At 45.8% G+C, this 25,225-nt stretch overlaps 1 protein-coding gene across 4 annotated transcripts in view; it reads right to left on the bottom strand.

The window, feature by feature from the left end:
- The window catches only part of Gkap1 (G kinase anchoring protein 1), a 37,716-nt gene extending 22,088 nt beyond the window's left edge, over positions 1–15,628 (bottom strand). The window contains exons 1-5 of one of the 4 annotated variants that reach the window (XM_076938913.1): positions 15,442–15,628; positions 9,698–9,955; positions 9,040–9,183; positions 5,115–5,192; positions 735–858 (exon numbers count right to left, since the gene is read on the bottom strand). In XM_076938913.1, coding sequence (XP_076795028.1) covers positions 735–858; positions 5,115–5,192; positions 9,040–9,183; positions 9,698–9,913 — 562 coding nt within the window. In that variant the 5' untranslated portion in view covers positions 9,914–9,955; positions 15,442–15,628. The other 3 variants (XM_076938914.1, XM_076938912.1, XM_076938911.1) reach the window with 3 other exon arrangements.
- Between the last annotated feature and the right edge of the window lie 9,597 nt (positions 15,629–25,225).

The following is a 25,225-nucleotide window of genomic DNA, read 5'->3' as shown; positions in this document are numbered from 1 at the left end:
CAGTTTGGGCAGAGGTCCAGGGTGCTGTGTTCAAGCTGAGCTGTTACACAAGTTGAAGTGATTCAGCTGTCCTACAGGTGACCTCTCATCCATGCTTCTGTAGGAATTCAGTAAACTCATTGGCCCAGCAAGCTAGACTTGGAGGTGACTGCTTTTCTGGTCTGCTCTTGGTGCCCTCTCCTGAGTGAATAAACACTTGTTCTTATCTCCTCAGGAAGTCACACAGAATCTTGTGTCTCTCGCTCTTTTGCTGACTACCATTTGCTCAGCAAGCATCACTCTGACAGATTCTGGCACCTCAACACTGAACTTCCTCGCCTCCAGAACTATGAGCCATGTGCTTCTGTTTGTTGGAAATCACCTGCAGTTAGTTGTCCTACCACAGCTGTACCAAATGAACTAAAGCACAGGGCTACATCTTTATTCTAAATGGTACACAGACAAAACCAGAATTCGAAAAGTACTCTCTATGTAGCTATAAAAAGACTCAAAATAAGATGTGGTATAGCTCAGGTGGTAGACTCTGGGCCAGCATAAGCAAGCTTCTGGGTCTGATCCCAGCACCACATAAACTAGACATGAGATACGCCCGTGACCTCAAGGCAGAGGCAGGAGGACCCTCGGCTACACACTAAGTCTGAAGTCAGCCTGAGTTACAAGAGTCCATGTTTAAGAAGAAGACAAAGCCAGCAGGCGGGAGTGGCTCCGGTGTGTCAGGGACGCACATACGTTACCTTCACACTGGAAGTCTTTGAGTGACACCGTAAGCGGTTTGTCCTTTCCCTGATGGTTCTTTCTTTTATCTTTTTTATTTATAACTTTTGTCTGAGTTGAAGCATTTTCAGCGTTTTCATAATCCTAAAAAGAATTACCAAGAGTGATTAAGTTTGGCTTATAAAGCATAACATTAACTCTTCATGAGGCTTCTCAGAGAGTCAAGAGCTTAGGGCAGCCAAAGTGTGTGTGTGAGAACCCTCCTTAGTTACTGTCCATCCTCTCAACTGAAGACACTAAAGTAAAACAGATTTAAATCCCCACCTCCGCCGACTTCTTATTCTTTCCTTCAGGAACAAATTTAAGAGAATAATCTATAATTTCCAACCTCATACCCCTGAAATGGGGGTTCTGTTATTTCTACCACTAAAATTAAGATGAGTTTTCTTTTAAAACTGTATTTTTTTAAAAAACAAACTTTTTTTTTTTTAAAAGGTTTTTATGTTATGTGTATAGGTGTTTTGCCTGAATGTACGTCTGGGCCCAAGGAGGTCAGAAGATGACCCTGGGTCCTTGGCACTAGAGTTCTGAGTGCTTGTGAGCTGCCTGTGAGTGCTGGGGACACGCACTGGCTTCTGGAGAGCAGCCCTGACGCCATAACTCCGTTGTATGGTTTTTTTTACACATCTCGAATGACCGTTAAGTCTCCATTGCTGGCTCCTTTCCCACCCCTCCCCTGCTCCTCTATGCTCCTCAGTGTCAACGCCTCCACTTCATACTCATGAGCTCTCTCGGCACAGACATCAGCACACTCATGAGCTCTCTCCGCACAGACATCAGCGCACTCATGAGCTCTCTCCGCACAGACATCAGCGCACTCATGAGCTCTCTCCGCACAGACATCAGCGCACTCATGAGCTCTCTCCGCACAGACATCAGCGCACTCATGAGCTCTCTCCGCACAGACATCAGCGCACTCATGAGCTCTCTCCGCACAGACATCAGCGCAGTGCTCAGCTATGCCACCCTTGACACAGCTGTCAATCATGAGTCTCATCTTTTCTTGTCTACTTTCCCTACGTATCTTATATGCTAATGAACCATCCTGTTAGTTACTAGGTCTCTTCTCTTGCCTGGACACTGACATAATCTCTAATTTATCCCCTCAATTCACTTTCTATAGTTAACAGCATGAGTTTCTAAAATAAAAACCTGAAGTCAATCTAAAAGTTAAAAATATCCAGTATTTTTTAAGAGAAGGCAAGCCCACCACATGTGTTCTGACACTGTCTTTTAGCCCACTGAAGCTTTCCTAGGTCCCTCAGTTACAGTTTTCCCTAGGTAGTATTTCACACATTTCAGCTACTATAGACATAGTATTTCAGCTATTGTCATAATGACATGCCTTCCCTGAGAGTGCCGACTTTCTTCTGGTGTGCTTTGTGAACAGCTAATAAGTCTAGTAAGACTTTAAGACAATTGTTTTTGAAAAATCCCATCCCCATCAAAGGCACTACAGAAGCTGATTATTTTGAGTCTTCACAATGCTAAGAACAGGTGAGTGTCCCAGGCACCGTGTGCCTGTCTCCTTCCCAAGCCCAAGGGCTGAGGTAGTCTTTATCCTCACATCCTATGCCAGCACCCGGCTGGTGAGCAATAGAAGAGACAGAAAACAACATTCCTGAGGTTTTTTTCCTTTTCTTTTCTGTTTTTGAGACAGGAGTTCACTCTGTAGCCCAAGCTGGCCTAGGACACACTGTAGCCCAAGCCACTGGCCTAAAGCTGTAGCCATCCTCCTGCCTTTGCCTCAGCAGTGCTGGGATTGTAGGTGTAAGCCAGTGGGTGGCCCAAACTTTCATTATTTGCTATATAAAGTCACAGGCTAGAATAATCATGGGAGGGAAGATGAGAGATGGAACAATTGGTATAGTATTTGTTTTTCAAGCATGAGGACCAGAGTTCAATCCTTAGTCCCATGTCAAATGAACATGGTGTAGTGGAGTGTAGTGGTGAGTGCCTGTGACGCAGAGCTGGGGAGGTAGAAAGAAGGATCCCTGGGACTTGCTGTAAGCCAATCTAGTTGAGTCTGTGAGCCTCATCTTTAGCCAAGATCCTGTCTCAAAAAGAAGATGGAGAGAGACTGATGCTGCTTTCTGGCCTTCCTGCACACTTGTATATGGGCACTTAAAGCACACACACATGCATGCACACACACACACACACACACAAATATAAACTATTACAGTTATTTGATTGAAATACTGACTTGTAAACTCTGTGAGGACATTAATGTAATTAAATAAAACTAGTCTTCACATACAAAAGCAGCACTTCCATTCTCTTAGAGTCATTACTCTCTGACAAAAATGAGTGGTTTGGAGTACTAGGCCTATGAATTTAACAAGAAAACTGGCTGGGAACATGACATTTTATCAACACCATTTGCTCCACTCCTAAAGCACCTAATTGTTTCAGGTTCAGAACAATGACGTGCATTCTACAACAGCTAATCATTAAAATTAAAATCATATGCACTAATTCAGAAATAAAGAAGCACCTCACCAAGCATAACCTCCAAGTCCATTTAAATGGCCAAGTCACAGTAAAGCATTATATTCCCTTTTATAACAGCTTGGTTTTTATCTCAGTGGACACCTAACCATTTAGATTATAATCATTCTTTTTCTCCCCTTCTTTTAAAAAAGAAATGACTTACGTTTCTGCACGCGGGTGTTCTGGCTGCAAGTGTGTCTGCACACTGTGTATGTAGTGCCTCTAGAGACCAGGAGAGGGGCTGGAGTTGCAGGTGGTTCTAAGTTGTCATACAGATGCTAAGAACTGAGCTCAGATCACCTGGAAGAGTAGCTGGTGCTCTTAAGCACCGAGTTCTCTCTCCAGCCTTGATTTTGGTCATAATCATTTTGGTTATTTAGCTTACAGTGAATAAGGACATGGAAAATAAAGCACATGGGATACAGTAGACCACCTGATGACTGGATGGGACACCACAGACCACCTGACTGGCAAGGGTTTTTTGTAGTAAAATCATTTACTATGTGCTTTAATTCCTCTCTGTCTTTCTCCTGGGATAGACACACTAGTGAACTGTAGCATGGCCAAAAAGGCCTCAAGCATGAGAGGAGGGTATTTTTGACCAACTTGAATGAATCTAGGGAACAACAACAAAATCCTAGTAAATGTTAAGAAGTATAATGTTACATAAGTCAAACTTTACACAATTCAGACACAGGAACTGGAAACCAACATAAGACCATAGGTAATGGATCTTACATAAGCTAAGCACACACCTGACCACTGAACTTCACTCAAAGCTGCTAAGCCTTCTTATAGTCTATGTCCATCAAAAGGAAGGTAAGTCATGTGGCCTGTATTTCATTCTTTTGTTTGCTTCATCTTGGTTGGAGAAACTCAACCTTCTAAGTCATCAGAAAGGCATGGTTCCCTGATTTCTGTTCCCTCATTGGACCCTATTGTGGATCTGAGGAGGAGGGATCCTGCTTGGACCCTGTTGTGGATCTGAGGAGGAGGGGTCCTGCATGGACCCTGTTGTGGAGCTGAGGAGGGATCCTGCATGGACCCTGATGTGGATCTGAGGAGGAGGGATCCTGCATGATCCCTGTTGTGGATCTGAAGAAGGAGGGATCCTGCATGGACCCTGATGTGGATCCGAGGAGGAGGGGTCCTGCATGGAACCTGTTGTAGATCTGAGGAGGAGGGATCCTGCATGGACCCTGTTGTGGATCTGAGGAGGAGGGATCCTGCATGGACCCTGTTGTGGATCTGAGGAGGGAGGGGTCCTGCATGGACCCTGTTGTGGATCTGAGGAGGAGGGATCCTGCATGGACCCTGTTGTGGATCTGAGGAGGAGGGATCCTGCATGGACCCTGTTGTGGATCTGAGGAGGGAGGGGTCCTGCATGGACCCTGTTGTGGATCTGAGGAGGAGGGATCCTGCATGGACCCTGATGTGCATCTGAGGAGGGAGGGATCCTGCATGGACCCTGTTGTGGATCTGAGGAGGGAGGGATCCTGCATGGACCCTGATGTGGATCTGAGGAGGAGGGATCCTGCATGGATCCTGTTGTGGATCTGAGGAGGGAGGGATCCTGCATGGACCCTGTTGTGGATCTGAGGAGGGGTATTGCATGGACCCTGTTGTGGATCTGAGGAGGGAGGAATCCTGCATGGACCCTGATGTGGATCTGAGGAGGGAGGAATCCTGCATGGACCCTGATGTGGATCCTGTCATAGATTTGGGGACAAACTTTTTTTTTTGTAGTTTTAGGGGATAAATCCAGGGCCTAACAGTAAGTTACACCCCACCCCAAAGCAGAGACTTTGTGGGTCCCTCCAGTTGGCAGCGGCCATGTCGGTCAGTACCTGCTTGTGCTCCTCATACTCGAGCTTACTCAGAAGCAGCGCCTTCTCAAGATCAGCTTCAAACATCTCAGAGGTCAGCTAAAAAAAAATCACAACATACATTTATAGCATACTCTCAAAATAACCACAATATATGATAAGACAGACAGCAAAAGAAAATGAATGTACTTTAAATGAACATTTATCAGTTTTCCAAAGTTATTTAACCATGCTATCCTAGGAAGTTTAATCTGTATAAAAGCATAAACTCCTGTTTTTGAAATTTCTATTTCCTTACTCATTGTTAATTTGAGTACATATCTGTGTCTACACATGCTATAGAAATCTTATATTTTTCTCTCTAAAATCCCTCATTACTGTGAATAAAATATTCTGATGTCTGTGATTCAACAGGACGGCTAAGCATCCCCACCATTGTAACCAACGCCATACGAACAGCCATGCTGAATGACAGCAGCGACAGGCAGGGGCACCGGCGAGGTCTTTTCCACTCTTCTAGGCACCGTCTTCAGCTATGTCCAGGAAGGACACCCACATGGCAGTCACCCCTCCATGTGTTGTCTGCTAGCTCTTGCCTTGCAGTGTCCCAGAACCTGCTAGATTTCATCTTTCCTATGGCCTAAGTTTTCAGGTTTTAATCACTCCTAGATAAATTTTTGCCCAAATTATTAAGAATTGTTATGTTGTTTAATGTTTAAAAATATACAGACTAAGATAGAAAACAATGTCAAAAGGAATGGGTAAAGGCTATCTTAAAAACTGGAAAACTGTTACCATTAAACTCTACAAATTAAACTGAGTGAAGTCATCCCTTAAAAAGCATCTCATCAGCCAGGACTACATAGAGAAATCCTGTCTCGGAAAAAAAAAAAAAAAGAAAAAAGAAAAAGAAAAAAGAAAAAGCATCTCATTTAATCCCTCACCAAGACAAAAACAATAAAGCCAGTTAGCTTTACACAGAAAAACACTAACTGAAATTCAATGAGAATTAAACTGGTAAAGGAAACTGCATGCAAGAATCTAAGGAAGCCCACAGTAAACTACAATATATACAATAACACTAGGGGACTGAGGAATAATGCAATTCCAGTTAACAGCACTTTACAATTTAATCCTAGGAGCCTGGAGAGGTGGCTCAGTGGTTATGAGCACTGGCTGCTCTTGCAGAGGACCCATCCCCAGCACCCACATGGTGGTTCATTCCAGTTCCAGAGGATGCAATACCCTCATCTAGCTTCTGTAAGCACTAGGTACACACGTGATATGCTTATGTATATGCAGGCAAAATCCTCATAAATATTTTAAATTCCCAAATCATTATACAGATAATAAAAATAATAATCTAAAAATAAGATTTATACATATTTGCCACATTAAAAAAGAAAGTATAAATTAATTTCTCTATATAAACTGAGTACAAAATATTTGCTCATAAGTTAAAATATATGATGATCTTTAAAAAAGTAACAAATCTAAATTTATTCTAACAAAGCTGATTAATGTACCACTATAATCCTATTTTTAACATTTAACTGTGAGAAGACCTTTGTGATTACTTGTAATGTGGCATTTGTACACTTGGGCTGAGGCCTCAGTGCGTCAGATGGCAGGACACACTAGGAAGCCTTGCAAGATACTATGATTTCCCAGTAACTCACAGAATCAGACTGTTAAGCCAGATCATTTTGATAAAACCATAAGAGAGAAAGAGAGAGTATGTGTGTTTTGTGTTTTTAAGAGAGAAGGTCTCACTATATATCCTTAGCTGTCCTGGAAGTCACTACATAGACTACATGGGTCACAAATAGATCCACTTGGCCTACAAATGAAATCTGAAGTAGAAAAAAACAAAACTCAAGCAACCAAGCAACCAAGCAAGCCCCCATGGCTTTCCCTGGAACCTGCGTCCCACTGAACCGTCAGTCAGACTGTCCTTCCCTGTGTGCCTGCAGTGTGCTGACAACTGGCCTACAGAGTGATTAAAAAGCAGAGAGAAAGTGTACGATAGCATCAAGCAAGACTCCCACGTAGCCCTTGTTTGCTTTTTTATTAACATAAACTAGTGTACAACTAAACAAAAATGAGCGAAACAAAATTTCAAACCAAAAAGGAACCTTAATTGGGATATACTGAATATTCTCTGAAAATAAATTGTATGTTACTACTTAAAGGAGGTGGAAAAAGGACTAGAATTCTAGAACGTTACTGCTGGAATACAATGCTTCCAACCGCTCACAAAGTGCTCTGTCTCCTGGAATACTAAGACAATCAATCCTGGTACACAGTGCAAGACTTGACTTTCCTTCTAAGCACGAGTTCTAAGGTTCCGGGTCTTTCTACATGTTCAACAACACACCAATATAAACTCCTAAGGTCCGGAACTACGTGATCTGTTTTCTTTTCAGAGCCACCTGATCACTGTGACAGCAAATATAGAAAATGAAAGGTCATCGGAGGCTGTGTTCAAGGTCATACACTGCTCTTGGTGTAAATCTGAGTCATTTTTCTCCATCAGTTTCCCTTTGGCTATTGGGAGAAGTTCTCTCTGGTGAAGACAATGGTGAGTCCTGTCACTGCCCATCGGCATGTCACTATCGGGAAATGTTAACAGCATCACTGTGTGGCTCCTGAGCAGTAACTGGTACTCACAATACCGAGTCTTGGACAGTGCGGGAGCCTAGCGAGAACAGACTGAACACAGTTCACATGAAGAATGTACTCAAGCGCCGTCTGCCTGTGAGTCTGCTTTGCTTTAGAGACAGGCTCTGGCCTTGTTTCCCAGGCTGGGCTGGAACTGAAGAGCTTCTTGCCTCAGTTTCCTACATGGTTAGATGTTTGGATTCCATATGTGCACCACCACAACCCGCTTTCTCTACGTCCTTTAAAATGGTAACACAAGAATGATAGGAAAATCCATTAAATGGATCAAATATCTGTCTAAAAATAATGCCTATTTTCCTATGGATCAAATTATAGTTTAATAAATATGCAAATAAACAATGTTCATTTCCTATGAATGTACGTGCATACACACGTGCACACTCACATTCTCACACACATTCTGTGCCTTCCTTCCCTCATGTGTTCTCTCTTAATGACCCCTTAAGAGACATAGAATAAGATACCATATAAATAGGCCAACAGAAGCAGCATGCCATCAACAGTTTCACACAGTTACAAAGGAAGTTTTATCCCAAAGTCTCTGTTTAATCACAACTGTTATTACATATTTTTAATGGATTTGTAGCCCTATATATCTGAGTTTTTTTAAAATTTGAACAAATGTTTTTTAACCACTTTCCCTAGCCCTTTGAAAGTTGAAATAAGTTGAGTATATTTCTCTACGTTTCTAACACTCTTTCATTTACAAACAGTAGATGAACTAAAAACAAACAAACAACTAGGGCTAGAGTTGTAGGTCAAGAGTAAGAGCACTTGCCTAGTGCCAAAGGCCCTAGGTTTGAGTCCCAGAACCCTCACACAAAGAACACCTTTAACTGCTCTGCACTGGGCACTCTGATACACACAGTCCACACTGCTCTGCACTGGGCACTCTGACACGCACAGTCCACACTGCTCTGCACTGGGCACTCTGACACGCACAGTCCACACTGCTCTGCACTGGGCACTCTGACACGCACAGTCCACACTGCTCTGCACTGGGCACTCTGACACGCACAGTCCACACTGCTCTGCACTGGGCACTCTGACACGCACAGTCCACACTGCTCTGCACTGGGCACTCTGACACGCACAGTCCACACTGCTCTGCACTGGGCACTCTGACACGCACAGTCCACACAGTCCACAAGCTTCATCAAAGCTTTGCCCAGGAGTCACCCAGCACTATGGCACAAGCACTCAGGGGTGCTGCCATCTTAACGTTCCCTCGAGTGGAGAGACAGCAGGATGTACTCAGCTGTACCTGCTCATCTCTCTGTCTCCATTCCTGCCAGTTTTCTTCCCGTGATTCCTTCTGTGCTGGGTTTGGCACTGAAAGCTCATGTTGAACATTGCAAACAGAATGGGAGGATTTCTGTGGGATTTTCTTGAAAGCAAGATTCCTGAGCTAAGAAATAAGTACAAAATATATTAAAATTCAGCACATCAATACTAGTGATTTTAATTTTAAAATATTTCTAGTCTAGATACTCCTTATATTAGCTTACACAACTGAAAGTTACTTGTGAATTTTATTTATCTTTCCTTTTAAATTTATTAATTTGTTTACCACACAAAGTTTCACTATCCTGTCCAGGCTTGTTCAAGCTCAGCTTAGTCTCCTGAGAAGCTAGGGCTACAGGCACAGGCTGCCCCCCTTTATGACTTCTCTGTCTTAATTTTATAGCGTGAACACACAAGCTGCTCCAGTCAGGAAAAATGTCTGCAGTGTTGGCTGTGGGTTCAGGCAGGCGTATGTTTACCAGGAAACTGTGTCCTGTGATGGGCACAGTGAATGCTCAGTGTGGCTGATGCATGTGCCCCCCAGCCCTGGGACACAGAACGGCCATGGCTACCTCTGTCTGCACAGTGAGGCTGATGCATGTGCTCCCAGCCCCGGGACACAGAACGGCCATGGCTACCTCGTTTGCTTCACTCTGCTGCTGCTCCTTCTTTTTTCTCCTCTTCTCCCGTTTCTTCTCATTTGAGGTTGATTTATTTCCCAGAGTTTGAGACTTCCCATTACTCCGGCCTTTGCCTTTCCCAGGCTCAGAATCAGAGCCACTGCCACTGTCCACTTGTAGCAGGGCAAAGCGCGAGGCAGTTGTGAGCACAGAGCTGAGGACTGCTGAGGCCATGGCTCAGAACTGGGGCGTTAAACGCTTAGGCAACAGTAACTCCTGTGGGCAGTGGGAGGGGAGGAGGGAGAGGCAGAAGAGGAGGAAGAAGAGGAGGAAGAAGAAAACAAAACACATTGAAGAAAATTACTCTACTTTCTACAGCAGCCATACATATAAAATACATTTCTCCTGACATCAGATCTGGTAGTATTTGGATTGTACCCACAATCCCACTAGCATTAACATATTTTTTTTAACTAAACTAAACAACATAAGGTTATTCAAAAGAATATGTGGGTTTTATTTATTTCATAGGTAATAATACAGGACTATAATCAATACACAATGCTCATTCCCACAACTGGTTTTAAAAGTCATTAACTTTTCTTTAAACACTTCTGTGGTGTTTATACACTCATGGGACAGGTGCCACATCACGATGCTCTGCCATGAGAGGACCAGCATCTGTCATTATACACAAGACCACTCTTGCAGCTGCATGCTCTCCCCCAACTTCAAGAAAACAAGACAAGAATAGAAAAGAACACTCTTATATCAAAATGTGGACTTTGAGTATAAAGACTGATGCTTACAACTAACTTAAAAAAAAAGAAAGGACTTAAATTCCCTCAACCATGGAATCCATGCCCATTACTGTCAATGCTGTCAAAGGCCTTTGGCTGACAAGGTCATTGGCTCTAGCAGGTATAGACTACTGGTGTTTTATTAAAAAGGCATGCCAACCACTCAATCAGTGTTGCTCTTAGTCTTGGCGAGACTCTCCGTAGTCAGTATGTATACACTGTGTCTGAGCAGCATATGTTCTTAAATGTTGGTAGTTACTGCTATTATCTGACTGTAATGCCTTGTGTGAGTTCAATGTTCATAAATATCTAGTCTAAAACACCTCTTGCAGAGGACTTAGGATGTGGGACAACTATTTAAAATGTGACTAAGATTGGGCAGGGGTGGTGCATGCATTTAATCCCAGCACTTGGGAGGCAGAGGCAGGCGGATTTCTGAGTTCGAGGCCAGCCTGGTCTACAGAGTGAGTTCCAGGACAGCCAGAGCTACATAGAGAAACCCTGTCTCCAAATAAATAAATAAATAAATAAACCTAAAAAAAAAAAAATAAATAAATAAAATAAAATGTGACTAAGCACAATGACTCCACTGTAAAATATGTTCTGAAATTCAAACCAACATTTGCCTCATCTAAAAACTAAGGCTTTAACCTTTGAAATAAAAGAAAAAAGCTTGCAGGCAATAAGTAAGAATAGAGTCAGCAAAGCCCCATCAGGAGGCCTGACGAGCACACTAGTGTACTGCAGCAGAGGCCTGGGGTTCCCCAAGACCCACAGCTACAGCAGGGACTGATTGACTGACACAGTGGACACACAGAAGTTTTTCCACAATGAGTGAGATACAAAAGGCACCAAGAGATAGAATAAATCTTTCAACTGAGAAAAGAACACAATAATCACTTATAAGACAGAGCACACTGGCTAAGAACATTGCATCACCTCAGCAGCTCGAATGTTAAAATGTTACAAGTGTTTCAAAGGGAGAACAAGGGGGTATTCATGAGCAATGATGACTCCTTCTTTTCTCAGGGTTAACCTGTGTGCGTGCATGCGCACCCGCACGTGCGGAGAAAAAGAAAGGCCAGAATAGTACAATATAATAAATTGTCAGTTAGTTAAATATTTAATATAGCAAATACATCAAAGACAAAGAAAGCATTATTCTACTCAGTCTTCCAAAGCTAAAATAACAGGATTTAGTGGTCCCTGTTCTTTTTTAAGACCAGGATTCATGCCAGGTAGTGGTGGTGGTGGTGGTGAACGTCTTTAATCTTAGTCCTTGGAGGCAGAGGCAGGTGAATGAATATCTGTGAGTTTGAGGCCTGCCTGGCCTCCAGAGTGAGTTCCAGGACGGCCAAAGCTACACAGAGACATACTGTCTCTGCCCTCATGTCTTGTTTCAATATGGACATGGCATCGAAATGCTTATACCAAGAATTCCTGTCTCAAGTCTATATAAACAGCTTTTACCATTTATCCTCTGCCTTCTCAATAAAGGCTGATCATCCAATGGCTGGACAGAATCAACAATAGGGCAGGAAGTCCACCAACCAGAGGAAGCAGAGAGGGAGACCAAGATCAGCGAGGACCATGAGGACATGGAGCCATGAGGAAGGGGTCTGGAGAGAGACCATGGAAACACACCCGAAGCCCAGAGAGCCAGATCAATAATAATATGCAAGTATCATGGGATGGAGCTGGGAGAGAGCCAGATTAGCATAAAAGTAAAGGTTGATCACTGACTGCTCAGCTATTGAGGTGCAGTTTTAAATAAATACTGTTACTCTGTGTGGTTACTGGGGACCGGCATAGAGCAAAGGAATACAGCTGTGGGTTAATTCACGGCTACAGTCAAAGTCAGTTCGTTTACTCACTACAGTGGTGCCTCGCGCTTTCCCATTCTTTGAGGAAACAGACTGCTCAGGGTATAACTTGTTCCTGGGGTCTGGAACGTCTGTCTCCTCCACTCAGAACTTCTCCATTCTTCAAATTTAGCTCCATTGCAAGTCAACTCTGTTCTGCCCTCTTGGTAACCACTGGCTCTCTTTAACATTCCTACATTACATTTACTTCTGTTCTTCAGTGGACACCTTACACTAGCGATCACTGTATCTATCTCCCTACTGTCCCGATTTTTAAAAATGCTGAACAACACAGGTCTCTTGTGTTCAAAAAAATAAAATAAAATAAAATAAAATAAAAATCAAGGACTTGGCACAGTCATTATTAGATAAATTTATCAGCCAGTTGTAATGGGTACATCTGCAGTCTCAGTACTGGAGGGCTAAGGCAGGAGGGAAAGTCGTAGGTTCAAGGCTAGCCTGGGTTATACAGTAGAAAACTGTCTCAGAAAAAAAAAAAAAAAAAGAAGTAACATTAAGTAAGTTACTGCTGATCTCAAGGTTACTGTTGGGGCCTAATTACATTCTCCAAGCACTGGAATCTGCTCTGAACTAGAATACTGAGGGTGCACACAATCAGCTCAAAGCCACCTCTCTAACAGCGCCACCTCACAACGAAGCCCTTCCCACAACTCCTGTTTTTTTCTAGGAATCTTGTTTTCCCAGGAGGCTTTGGGTTTTGTGTCAAACTGCTGATTTTTAAAAGGTGAGGGTGTGAGCCAAGCTGCTGTTAGTAAGTTGGAGGCTAAGCCACACCGAGCAAGATTTATAAACCATCTGTCTCTTGGAAGGGCCACAGCCATCATGAGCTCCTTCTTCTATGACATCACTAGAGTCAGGAAATAACTCAGTCCAGGGGAACTCAAGTATATAATTTTTACTCAATAGCAATTTTAGCCCTTTTAAAACTGAACAGTAGTTACTGTCGATCAATACTGTCAACCACCTAGCTTGCTCCAAAAAGAAACTATACAATGTAAATGTCATCAGTTAATATGGCCATTTGCTTTGACAGAGGGTCTCTCTCCCCATGTAGCCTGCACTGGGATCAACTGTCACTCCTCCTGTCCCAGGCTCCTTAGTCCTGAAAATACAGGTATACATCACGATGTCCAGCTAGACAGGCCTTGGTGGAATCTAACAGATTAAACACAACAGACTGATGACTTATGACTACAAAAGGCCTTGGGTTCGGTTCCAAGCACTGTCCCCACAAATTACAAGATGAGAGTATAAGCAAGGCTAGGTCTCCCTAATCTCCGTGACTGTCAGACTGTCGTCGTTTTGACTTCTTAGAACTTAAGGTTACGGGGATCAAAGACCAACGGCATTCTGAAACTTGTGCTTCCAACACACTTATCGAAATCGATATAAACTTAGAGGTATACCCGAGTTTCAGCTCCAGCCCCGCAACACGTACACTGGTTAGGTACAGCCTTCCTTCTCTAATCTGCAGCTCTCAACTTCTGTGGGTTGGGAACGTTTAAAAAAAAAAAAAAAAAAAAAAAAAACCAAACTACCGACATGTACTAAGGAATTCGGTCATGAAGTGCAAAGGTGATTTTCACTTGCACACAATGTCCCTCCGATCCACGCGTAGGTTCTTGCTCTACAGTGGTTGCTAGAAGCCCCTAGGTTAGTATTATACAAGTGTGTTTTGATCGTAAATGAAAATCTCATTCAACAGGCTTAGACTAAGCATTTTCAGTGGCATCAAGTAGTGTAGGGAAACCCTAGGTTTTCTAGGAAGATTCTCAACATAGTATTGCGGTCTTGCCGTAGTTCCTCAGAGCTTAACTTCATTGCTGTTACAGGCGCAAGCACCTTCATGTAAACAGGCGAGGCTGCAGAACAACTGCGTGGTTTTTTTCAGCGTCTCTGGCTCTCGCTAGAACTCTCCGCCGACATCAACTGAGAAATGTGGCAAAAGGAGGGAGCGGGGCAGACAATGGACTAAACTTTTGCCCCGACTGCTCCGTGTTTACGAGCACCCCAAGGCTGGCACCCCACCGCCGCCGCGCGTAGCTGTTAGAAGCCTCGACAGCAAAGGCTGTGCGAGAGCCTGCGCGTCTACCTCGGGCTGCCGGGAGGAAGGGCGGCGTGCGGTCCCTCACTCCTCCTTCGGGAACCGAAGCCAAATCTCACGCACCAGCGGTTCCGGGTGCTCCAAAACTTGTTCGCGAAGTACCCGGAGAAAGAGCGCGGGGTGGGCGAGCCTCCGCTGCTGCCGAGACGCGGCGTCCAAGCCTGCAAGCGACACCGGCGTCGGGTGGGCGCCCCGGGGATTCCCGAGCGGGCGGCCGCACCTGTCACTCCCGCGGCCGCGGCGGACCAGGCCTGCGGCCCGCACTCCCCCGCAGCCTCCGCGGCCCTCCCGCCTCTCCCGCCGCCCGGCCCGCTCCGCTCGCCGCCTCAGGCCGCACTCGGCCGCGTCGCCTCAGCCGCGAGCTGCGGGGCTCCGCGGACTCACCGGGCCTCGCCGCGGCGCGGCCGCTCCCGTCTCCCCGCCGCTCCCGCGCTGCCCCCGGGCGTTGGGCGCGGGCCGCGGGGCGTCCGCAGTAACGGGCCCGCGGAGGGCGGCGGCGCGCGGAGGGCGGGGCGGGGCGGACCCGCAGGCCTGGCGCCCGCCGCGGCCGGGCGCGCGGGACTTCTTTCCTGAGGGTCGCAGCGCGGCGGACGCGGACGCTGAGGAGAGGTCCGCGGGTGACGGACCGCGGAGGACCAGAACCACCTGCTGGAGGAGCCGCGCTACGGGGGCCGCGCAGGGTCCAAACGGCTCGCGTAGGCGGCGGCTCCGCGGTCCTCGGGGTCGCGGAGCCGGGAAGGTGGGAGGCCTTCCGGGAGGAGGCGTAGGCCGCCGCGGGCGCCGCGCGGCGGGATCGCTGGGCTGTGGGGAGGCCCGTGGGCGGAGGCGGACCTCCAGTCGGCGAGAGAGGGCGGTGCCGCACGAGATGCAAACAGCCGGACGGCCTCGGATTCCCCGGGGAGCACGGGACCGCTCGGTCCGGCCGCCCCGAGCACCTACGGGGCCGCTCTAGTTTTGCAAAGTTAAGCGGCTTACCCAAGCCCGTCGGCTGCCGGCAAAGCTGGAGCTCAGCCGTGCGCGCTGCTCGTCGCTGTCCCGCGCAAGTCACCGCTGCGGGTGGGACGTGGGGGACACAGTAGGGAGCGAAGCAGAGAATCACAGCAAACGCTAGAGCACCCTAGGGCACTGTGGAAAAATAGAATGCTACTCCGGATCCGAGGTCTGCGAGCATCTGTGGGGCAGCCTGAGGGAGGAGGCGTTTGGACTTGGCCTGGGAAGAGGTGGGGTTTTGCGGGGAGACCTTGGATGGAGGCCATTGGACGCTGCGTTCCACAATGAGATTGGAGGTGTTGACAAGTGGCCGAGAAGACTGAAAATGGGAGGGGGGGGGGGAGGGAAGAGTTCCAAGTGTAAGGATTGGTGTTCAAGGCAGTATTTGATTTTTTAGGGTTACAAGTTTGGAGAAATGATGGCTTTTGCTTTGTAACTACTGCAGATGTTAGAGATGGGAAACTGGCAGCCCTGCGTGTAGACCAGGCAGACCGTAATAAAAGATGAGCTATCGAAGGGTGAGGACACATGTCTATGAGCCCCCAACACTTGGGAAGGAAGTGATCAGAAAGTGAGTCCAACGCCAGTGGTTGCACAGAAAGATTGATGGGGGGAGGGGGACGGGGCCCACAGGAGGGGGTCCAGACTGAGATAAAGGGAAGGCAGGAAGAATTTTAAATGACTGAGAAGTGATGTGAAGGTGCATTCTACAGGATTTGAACATCTGATTGGGAAGAGAGGAAATGAGATCTTGAGACCGGATGATTGTAAGAGGGAACATGAACACTTGGAAGAGGAGGGAACAGCTACTTTTTGAGAAAAGACGAGCAGTTTAGATAGGAAGGGGTGGAAGGCAGCCAAATAGATGTGGCCATAAGAAGTTAAAGCAGTTCTGAAACAGCTGAAAAAACTGAACGTGGACAGTACACTGGGAGCTGGGGAATAAATAGTTCTTAAGTGGTTAGCTCGAGTTCTAGCCCCAGAATAAATGTAAAAAAACTCCCAGCGTGGCAACAACAAGTTCTTGTCCCAAAGATTAGCAGGCAGGAACAGGTGGATCCCTCAGTCTTGTTAGCTACCCTCCCACTTCCCACAAAAAGATAGCACGTGAAGAATGATAACCACATCCCCCTGCATGTACATGAACAACACACACACCCCACAAAAGAAAACAGATTGGAAACTCCTCAGCCCAGCAGAGTATTGCTATGAGAGAAGGGGGCAGACTCAGTCTCCAGATACATCATCACTGGAGTCTTGCTGCCCCAGGAATGGCTGCATGTGTGTCACCAGCAAGTCTGTTAGAAACCTGTGGATCTCAGGCCCAACGCAGATCTGCCTGTTGGAATCTGCAACCTCAAAGAAATTCCAGGAGGTGACCCCATCAGATTTTGGGAAGCTCAGCTCTAGATGAGGAAAGTCAACGGAGGATACGGGGTCAGGCAGGGAGGAAGAGAGGGACACTTGAGTAAAGCACCGAGGCAGGGGACTGCAGTCTCATCAAAGCTGGGCCTGGGAGCGTGGGTCAGAACTACACACTGTGGAGCTGCACAGCATGAGGGAAAACCATTCACGTGGGTTGTGATTGGCTGCCATGATCACCACAACAGCCATGTTTGCTCTGCTGAGGGCTTTAGAGACTCTTACTTTCCAGCTCAGGGTTGCCTAGAGACACAGGGCATGTTGAAGTATGTGGGTGGATTGATAGATCAAGAACAGAGTGTTCCTAGAGCAAGGTCATCTTGCAGGACGGCAAATCGTCTGTCACATTTGTGCCCCTGAACACAGATTCCTTTCCTCAGCCTCTTTGGGTTAGCGCTCCTATGCATTATTTCCCATAAAAAATGAGCAGGAACTATGCCTGCCACTGCCAGGCAGGACCCTTTACCTCCTCTAGGTGTTTCTTCATTCTGCCAGCTGGATCCAAGACATACTCTGCTTCAATTATCCAGATTACTTCGAGCAGTTACTACTGCAGTTGGTAAAACCACAAGAAAGTGTCTGGAGGAAGAGCTTCCCCTTCTTGGCCCAGAATACTCAATTATGTGAATGACATGGATTTGTATTGACTTAGAGCCTTAAGGCTCTAGGGTCCATTTGTTGTGGCCATTTGGCCTCCTATAGTTAACATGGCATCAACTAAAAGTCATAAAGAAGAGAATTCGGCATGCCTGTGTGGAGAAAAGTGAGCAGACCAAGCTTTCAAGACACAAGGAAACCTTTAGTGGAGGGTCAAGAATTTACAGAGACTAGTCGATTAGTCTGCATTCTTTCCCAGTTCAAGCTCTGGCACTGAGTACCCAGTCTGGGCCCTGATCAGGACGGGGAGGTGGCCAGGAGCAGAACAGAGGAGGAGGATGAGTGTTGGTATAGAGACAAAGGGAACATTACTGTCAGGCATGGTAAGAGGGAAGGCTGAGAGAGGAAGAGCCATCGAGAAATACAGTAAAGTTGGGTCTGGAGAGGTGGCTCAGTGGTTAAGGGAACTTGCCACTCTTCAGAGGACCTGTGTGGGTCTGATTCCCAGCACCCCCATGATGGCTCACAAACACCTGTAACTCCAGGAGATCAGTAGATCTGGTCATGAGTGTGGTGCACAGATACATGCACAGGCAAATATATGCAAACATAAAATACAGTAAGGTTTCTAAACTGGTGCATCTGACCAGGTTAAGTCGTTTTTAGAACCTGAGTCCTGTAGGGAATGCCCTAAATACAGCACAGTTGAGTAGGAGTCTGTAGCTGTGAGTAATGTCGGGTGCCAGGAGTGGGCACGAGAAGGACTGAGTGCTACAGTACAGATCCTGAGGGCCCCAAAGGTATACCCAGTAAAGGCTGGGTACGCAGAGTCTAAGGGCATATCTTCAAAAGATAAGTGGACTCTGGCCCCCACTTCAGTCTTTGTTGCTGTTGTTCTTTTCTGGCTGTGAAGTGAGCAGTTCGGGACTTTGCTCCCTGCCACAATGCTCACCACAGGCCTCAAAGCAAAGCCTTGCACCAGAGCCCATAAAACCATGAGCCAGAATTAATCCTCTCTCTTTAAAAGCCAACCTCCTCAGCTTCTGTTATAATGATAGCTGACTAACAGTGAAGGACCACGGGGTCCACGGTTCTTTGATGAGAGGAAAGGGTCAAAGAATTGAGAGGCAGTAAGGAGTTTGAAAGGAGTATCCACGTTTTATTGCTTATATGTAGCCATGCACTGTCCTGGCTCACGACACACCACACTCAACAGTGGTCTCCTAAGACTGAGTTGTAGGGTGCTGCCTAGGTACTATTCCAGAGGAGGTGGAGGCAGGAGGATCATGAGTTTGCTGCTAGTCTAAGTTACAAAGAGAATTTGAGGCAATCAAGACTCTGTCTCAGAGAAATAAAAATTCATCCAAACAACAACAGCCGAGCAACGTAATGTTGTCTAATGACATCTAGCTATCTTAGTCTGTGTTAGTGGCCTCTATGCTGTACAGTGACTAAATCAGCCCACCATGTGGCTTTCAGAACATATCCTTGTTGGAATGTCTGACTCTCCCCTACATGTGTCTATATGAAAGAGAGCTCTTGGTCTTCCAGAGTCCCCATGTTAAAGGCTTTGTTGTCAAGGCAGTGCTGTTCACAGGTGGCTGAACCTTAAAGAGGTGGGGCCTGGCAGAAGGTTCTCAGGTCAATGGTAGCAGCTCCTGAAGGGAACCCCACACCTTCCCTTATTTAATCCTGGGCAACGAAGTGAGTTTTACTTGGTAAGTGCTCCTGTCTAAATGCAATGGGGCCAGTCAGTCAGTCAGTCAGGAGGCCACGGAGGGGTGCTGATTACTGGCTTGATCCCCATGGCTTGCTCAGCTTGCTTTCTTGTAGAACACAGGACCATCAGCCCAAGGATGGCACTACCTGTCGCGCCCCACTCGACCAGCAAGGAAGATGCGAACAACCGGATCCTTCTCAACAGCCTTTATTGCAGAAGCGCTCTTTTAGTTTCTTTCAGGAGGAGACCTCGAATGCCCAGGGCGAGCTGCTTATATACCCTTAGCCCTGGGGGGAGGGGGGGAGCGCGTGGAGGTGCACAATTGGTCAGAACTGCAGTGCCTCATTAGCATACCCCACCTGGGAGGGAGTGATTGGTCAGGATTGTGGTAGTGGTACCCCATTAGCATACCCTGTTCGGGAGGGGTTTGGCGCCAAACTGAGTTGATGCATGCGCAGTGCACTATTTACTAGTAGCTGATACCAGAGGCTGAGGCCAGCCGAGTCGGGTCGGAGGCCTACAACTACCCACAATGGGGTATGCCCTCTCCCATCAATCACTAATGAGAAGATGCCCTACAGGCCTGCCTACAGCCTGATCTTACTGGAAGCATGACTATGGCTCCTGTCAGGCTGACATAAAGTAACCAGTATAAGCAAGTGTTCTTAACAGCTGAGCTATCTTTCCAGCCAAAATCTTAAATATTCTGATTCCCTTCTGCTTTATCCAGGAACTATCAGAGAGAAGTACCCCATGCAAATAAGAGCACAAATCAAGAAATATAAAGATATGAAGGGTAGTAAATGGAAGTTAAAGAGAAGGGAATGAAGCTCCTTTGCCTGGGTAGAGAGGCCTCCAAGAAGACTGTGCCAGGACTAGAGACCAACTGGCCCACCCTGATGCTAGCATCCTAGAGTCCACCCTCCACCCTGATGCTAGCATCCTAGAGTCCACCCTCCACCCTGATGCTAGCATCCTAGAGTCCACCCTCCACCCTGATGCTAGCATCCTAGAGTCCACCCTCCACCCTGATGCTAGCATCCTAGAGTCCACCCTCCACCCTGATGCTAGCAGGTAGCATCTCCAGCACTTGGTGCCGATGATGTGTTTGAGCCATGCGGATGAAACTTCCCAGCTCTGGTGGGTGGGACACTGGAGCGGAACCAGTCTCACCTGTTAGCCAGTGAAGCTGAGGCAGAGGGATTATGGAGTGCAGAGAGCAGAGCTGAAGCTGTCCCACTGTGGAGCGTGAGGTATAACTGAAGGAGTCCTTTTCTGTGGAGCGCTAATCTATTACACATTGAGGGGCGGGCTCTGTGGCTGTCAGGGCCATGCAGCTGACTTCTGATATGTGAAGTACTATAGGTAGTGTTCATGTAATCTTATAATGGAAAAGGACCGTCTCATGAGGATATATACTACGTCTTACATGGTAATTTTTAACTACATGACATTTGGGGTACAGGAGATGATCAGCTACTATGGAAACAATCATACAACAGGTGATCGATGAGAGTTAGCCCAGAGTGAGGGTAGACTAGGCAGAGCACAGGGTTTTTATTTATTGAGACTGTTATCCTCAACACTGTCATTTATGGTTGTCCAGAGCCTTAGAGTGTACAACACGGATAGTAAGCCCTCACATAAACTATGATGATGAACATTGGATAATAAAGAGGTCAATGAGCTGGGCGTGGTGGCTCACATCTGTAACCTCAGCATTCAGGAGGCTGATGACTGTAAAGTCAAGGCTAGCCTGGGTTACATAATGAGAGCTTGGCAGCCAGTAGGTTTGACACTTTAGAGATAGCCACATGTGTGCAATTCGGTAGGTATGTGAAACCTCTACTGTCTGCTCCATTTTCTTATGAACTGAATGTTTTTCTTAAACTATAGTCCACTTAAAAGGAAAAGCAGAAACCTTAACAAGGACAACTACCCCTCTTCCAGAGTACTCCAGTATGGAAGGTAGCAGTTTGAAGAGCAGGAGAGTTAGGTGAGCTGCTGTCATCTCTCAACCTGAGTGGCAGGCATGTTCTGTATTTTGTGACAGCTCACCCAAGTGTCCACTTGGGTGTGTGTATTGGGGGGAAGAGGGCAATAGGTAAAATGTTTAAAAGAAACTTAAAACAAAAAGAACTTAAGCAGAGGCTGGGCATGGTGGCTCACACCTTTAATACCAACACTCCGGGAGGCAGAGGCAGGTCAATCTCTGGGAGTTCAAAGCCAGCCTCGTCTACATAGTTCCAGGACAGCTAGGGCTACATAGTGACCCTGTGTCTTTCCAACAGTAACAACAAAACCCCAAACTTAAGCAGGTTACTGTCCCTGGTCCAGAGGAGTCCAGGTTTGGCATAACTTGGCCAACCAAAATTGGTCAGGTCTTTAATATCTAGCTGCCTGGTGCAGGGAAGACATACATTTTCTACTTTAAGCTACTGGGAATTTAACATAGACAATCACTCTGACACTGAGCTATGTTCCCAGCCCTCACTCAGGAAGTATATGGAAGTTTTCCTTCTTCCTTATTGGTTCACAATCCCACAGAACTCTTCAGACTGTAGGTTCTACTAGCCCTGGGGTCGCCTCCTGATGGTTTGCCTGCTCAGGTCATGGGCACTCGGATATAGAAGTGGAGTATTAACATCACTAGATAAACTAATGGGAAGGAGCTCCCTCTGAAAACCCACACGGACAGCTACCATGGTAACATCAAATTTGATCTGATTTCTTCTGTATTTGAGTGTAGATCGGGGCGTGCCAAATGAAGGCTGTGCTGGCAGCCTGATTACCTATCTGTGAAACGAGCCATCAAGTGAAGCAGGCCTCTTCAGCTTCGGGAAATAGCATGATTCCAGCTATGGTTCAGTCGTTCTGACATAACCATTGCTAAAGGAAGAAATAACAAGTGGTCCAAATCCCAGGAAAAATGTGGTTTTTCACTCATAAATCAAGGATAGTAACAAAGTATGGCTTATGTCTGTTGAGGTGGATTTAGCACATTTAAAATATTTTCTTGACAGAAGTTCCATGAAAATGCAGAGAATATGGTAGCCTCTGTTGTTAAGATATATGACTAAATTGGAGAGCAATTCATTTAGAAAATGCTTTACTACATGTATGCTGGAAGTTATTCCAGTTAAATGGGCAACTTTGTGAACCCAAATTTCATCCTAAACACACAATGTACTACTTTTGAATGTGTGTTTGTCTGTTTCTCTAGGAAAGCAACAGACTGCCATATGTAATTTAAAATGGCCATTTCCTTCTCATTACAGTGATTAAAATGTTGCATTTGAAATCTTTCATTTTTTAAGAATAAAAAAATGATAAATAACTTTTTATTTTGAAAAAGGCTTACTGGTAGTTCAGAAAAACACCATTAATGCTCTCTCTTAAGGTTACAGGTGGGGTGGTCATAACCACAATCACCCAGAGCTACCTGAGAACATGTCCAGTGAGAGGAGATGCTTAGGCCAAGGCCTAGAAGTAGTTCAGATGCTGCCAGCCTTGAGATGATGGGACTCACCTCAGGGGATCGACCCGGGCACGACAGTGTTCAGCTTTCCTGCTCTTCCTGACCAGAGAGCATAGGCATGCTAAAAAACAATTCTGCTAAGTCCTCAGTCAGGAGAAGCTCTGCCTCTCAAGGCAGACAAATGGCTACTGGTTTGTAATCGTGAATGAAAATCTTTTCTCTGCATGGATATTTTGTGAGGGGAAAATTAGGCAAAGTAACTGAAACTATACGGTTTAGTAGCGATGAATCATCAATTTTGCCTACAATCATTTGCTTTATCAAACCTTTCTGGTTCTTCACTGTAGAATCACTTGAGTCTTAACTAACTCCTTTTGATATTACTGTTTCTAGTGCTGTGGGCTTGGCTTCCAGTTCTGCTCACTTCTGTCTGGGGGTGGCTGGGGAGGGGCTTATATAACCCTGAGTAAATGGTAACCACAGGAAAAGAAACCAGTGTAAAAACCGGGCTGTGTTCTCTTCTTTCCTTTTGTTCTTTTTTGAGACAGGGTTTCTCTGGTTGTCCTGTAAGTGGCTCTGTAGACCAGGTTGGTCTCAGATTCTGAGCCCTGCCTCCCTCTGCCTCCCAGGTGCTGGGATTAGAGGGCTGTGTATTTTCAAATGGCTAGTTCAGTGCTTCCTATGGGTCTTCTGTTGGAGAGGTCTCTGTGGGTGTCTTCCATAGGAGTCCAACGGAGGCTTGGAGATGGCTGGATGGTGATGTCAAGTTTTGGTCCTTTTGTCAGAGAAATAAAATAAATCCTCTCCCAATATGAAAAAAAAAAAAAAAAAAAAAAAAGGGCTGGTTTATGAAATACCTTCAAGTAAACCTTTCTGTGCCATCCCTCCATTCCTGTCCCTCCTAGTTATGCATCTTCTTGGCTGTCACCTGGGTCCCAATGGAGCATGAAGGTAAAGCACCGTATGACTCTAATTTGCTGCTGAAAGTTGGGGACATGGGGTCAGGTGACACCCAAGGCCCTGGGCTTGATCCCCAGCACTGTAAAAAAATAGCTTAAGTAAACTCAAATGAACAATATTTACCTATCTGGATCTGAAAAATCACACTTTGTTTTGTATATACTATAGTACGCTTGAAACTATAAACCATGAATAATTTTAAAGTAATTTCCATTTTCTACTTTAATGACAAACATTTTTAAAAGGTTTTAAACTTTTTACTTTTCTGAGTGGCTTTATTCCTTGAGCATAAAGGATCTTACACATTGAAATGAAGACTGTAAAACTGCTGTGTCTCTTAATAGTAATAAGCCAAGTAGAGATGTCTGTTAGAACCAGCAGTGGAGTGTAACACTTAAGTCTAATTTATATCTCTGGGCTCAAAGACCGCATTGCTACCACTCCAAATAAAGGCAATTCTGTGCCTAAAGACTGTTATGGGTTATCTACCAGAGACTGTTCAGACATGTGTTTAAGCCAAGAGAAAGCCTTTATTAAGCTGGCCAGTTGACTACACTGGTGTTTGAGATCGCAGTGTATGCCCAAGGCTTTTTCTCAGAGTGAGCTTTTGAACACAAGGGCCATGGCCTGGGTTGATGTACTTCAGTTAACAAGAAAAGTTAGCCAGAAGCAGAACTTCAGAAATCAAAAAGTTGGTTAGTACATTTAGAGACCTCGCAGAACTGTGGGCTTTGTTTTCAGTTTTTTGGTAGGTGGTACTGTCTGCATGCTGAGTTTTACAGCCTGAGTGCTCCTTTGATATGGTGTCAGTCATGCTGAGGTCTTGGGCCCCATCACACGGACCTTCCTATCAAAAATAGTAAAATATATTAAAAGAGACAAATACAACTTGCCTGCCCTGGGCATTTCTTTTAAACTAATAAAATTGTCTGTGGTGGGGGTGGGGCAGGGTGGGGTGCAAATGAAAACTCCTGGAAACATTTAAAACAGACACTGTAACATCAGAGTTTTCTGAGGTCCCTTTTTATAACTTCTCTTGTTCTGATTCCCTGTGCTGGGTTCAAGTCAAAGGACACTATAACCATCAAACGTCATTTCCAGTGTTTGGTGCCTGTGGGCAGCTCATCCTGAGAGACAGAAATAAGCGGCGACCCTATGCAGGTAAGGTGTGCATCTCTGTAGAAAACTTACAAACAGTCCCGTGAGAAGTCAGTCAGCCAGCAGCAGCAGCAGCAGCTGCAGTGATGAAGCCATCAGGGTAGAGGTGCCCATCACCCTCCCTGGTAAACTACCACCCATATCTGAGGTTCCAACCAGAACAGCTCAGTGTGCTGGAGACCACAGCAGCTCAATGTCACTGCAGCAGGCCTCAGTCTCTCTCACATGTTGTAAGTTCTGAAAATGTTATGAAAATGAAGACAGCCTACAGATTGTCACAGTTTTAAATGTGAAATACACATAAAATATTTTTAAAATTCCAAAGGAGCCGAACAAACGGTGGTGGGCATGAGCGGCCCTCCCTCCCCGGGACCTCTGGCTGTGGTACTCTGCCTATTATTCATAGCTAATGTGTGAGAGCCGGTGTGGAGCAC

Source organism: Arvicanthis niloticus, chromosome 8, assembly GCF_011762505.2.
Source record: "Arvicanthis niloticus isolate mArvNil1 chromosome 8, mArvNil1.pat.X, whole genome shotgun sequence".
In the NCBI taxonomy this organism is placed as follows: Eukaryota; Metazoa; Chordata; class Mammalia; order Rodentia; family Muridae; genus Arvicanthis; species Arvicanthis niloticus.
This window is presented reverse-complemented; position numbering and strand designations above follow the sequence as displayed.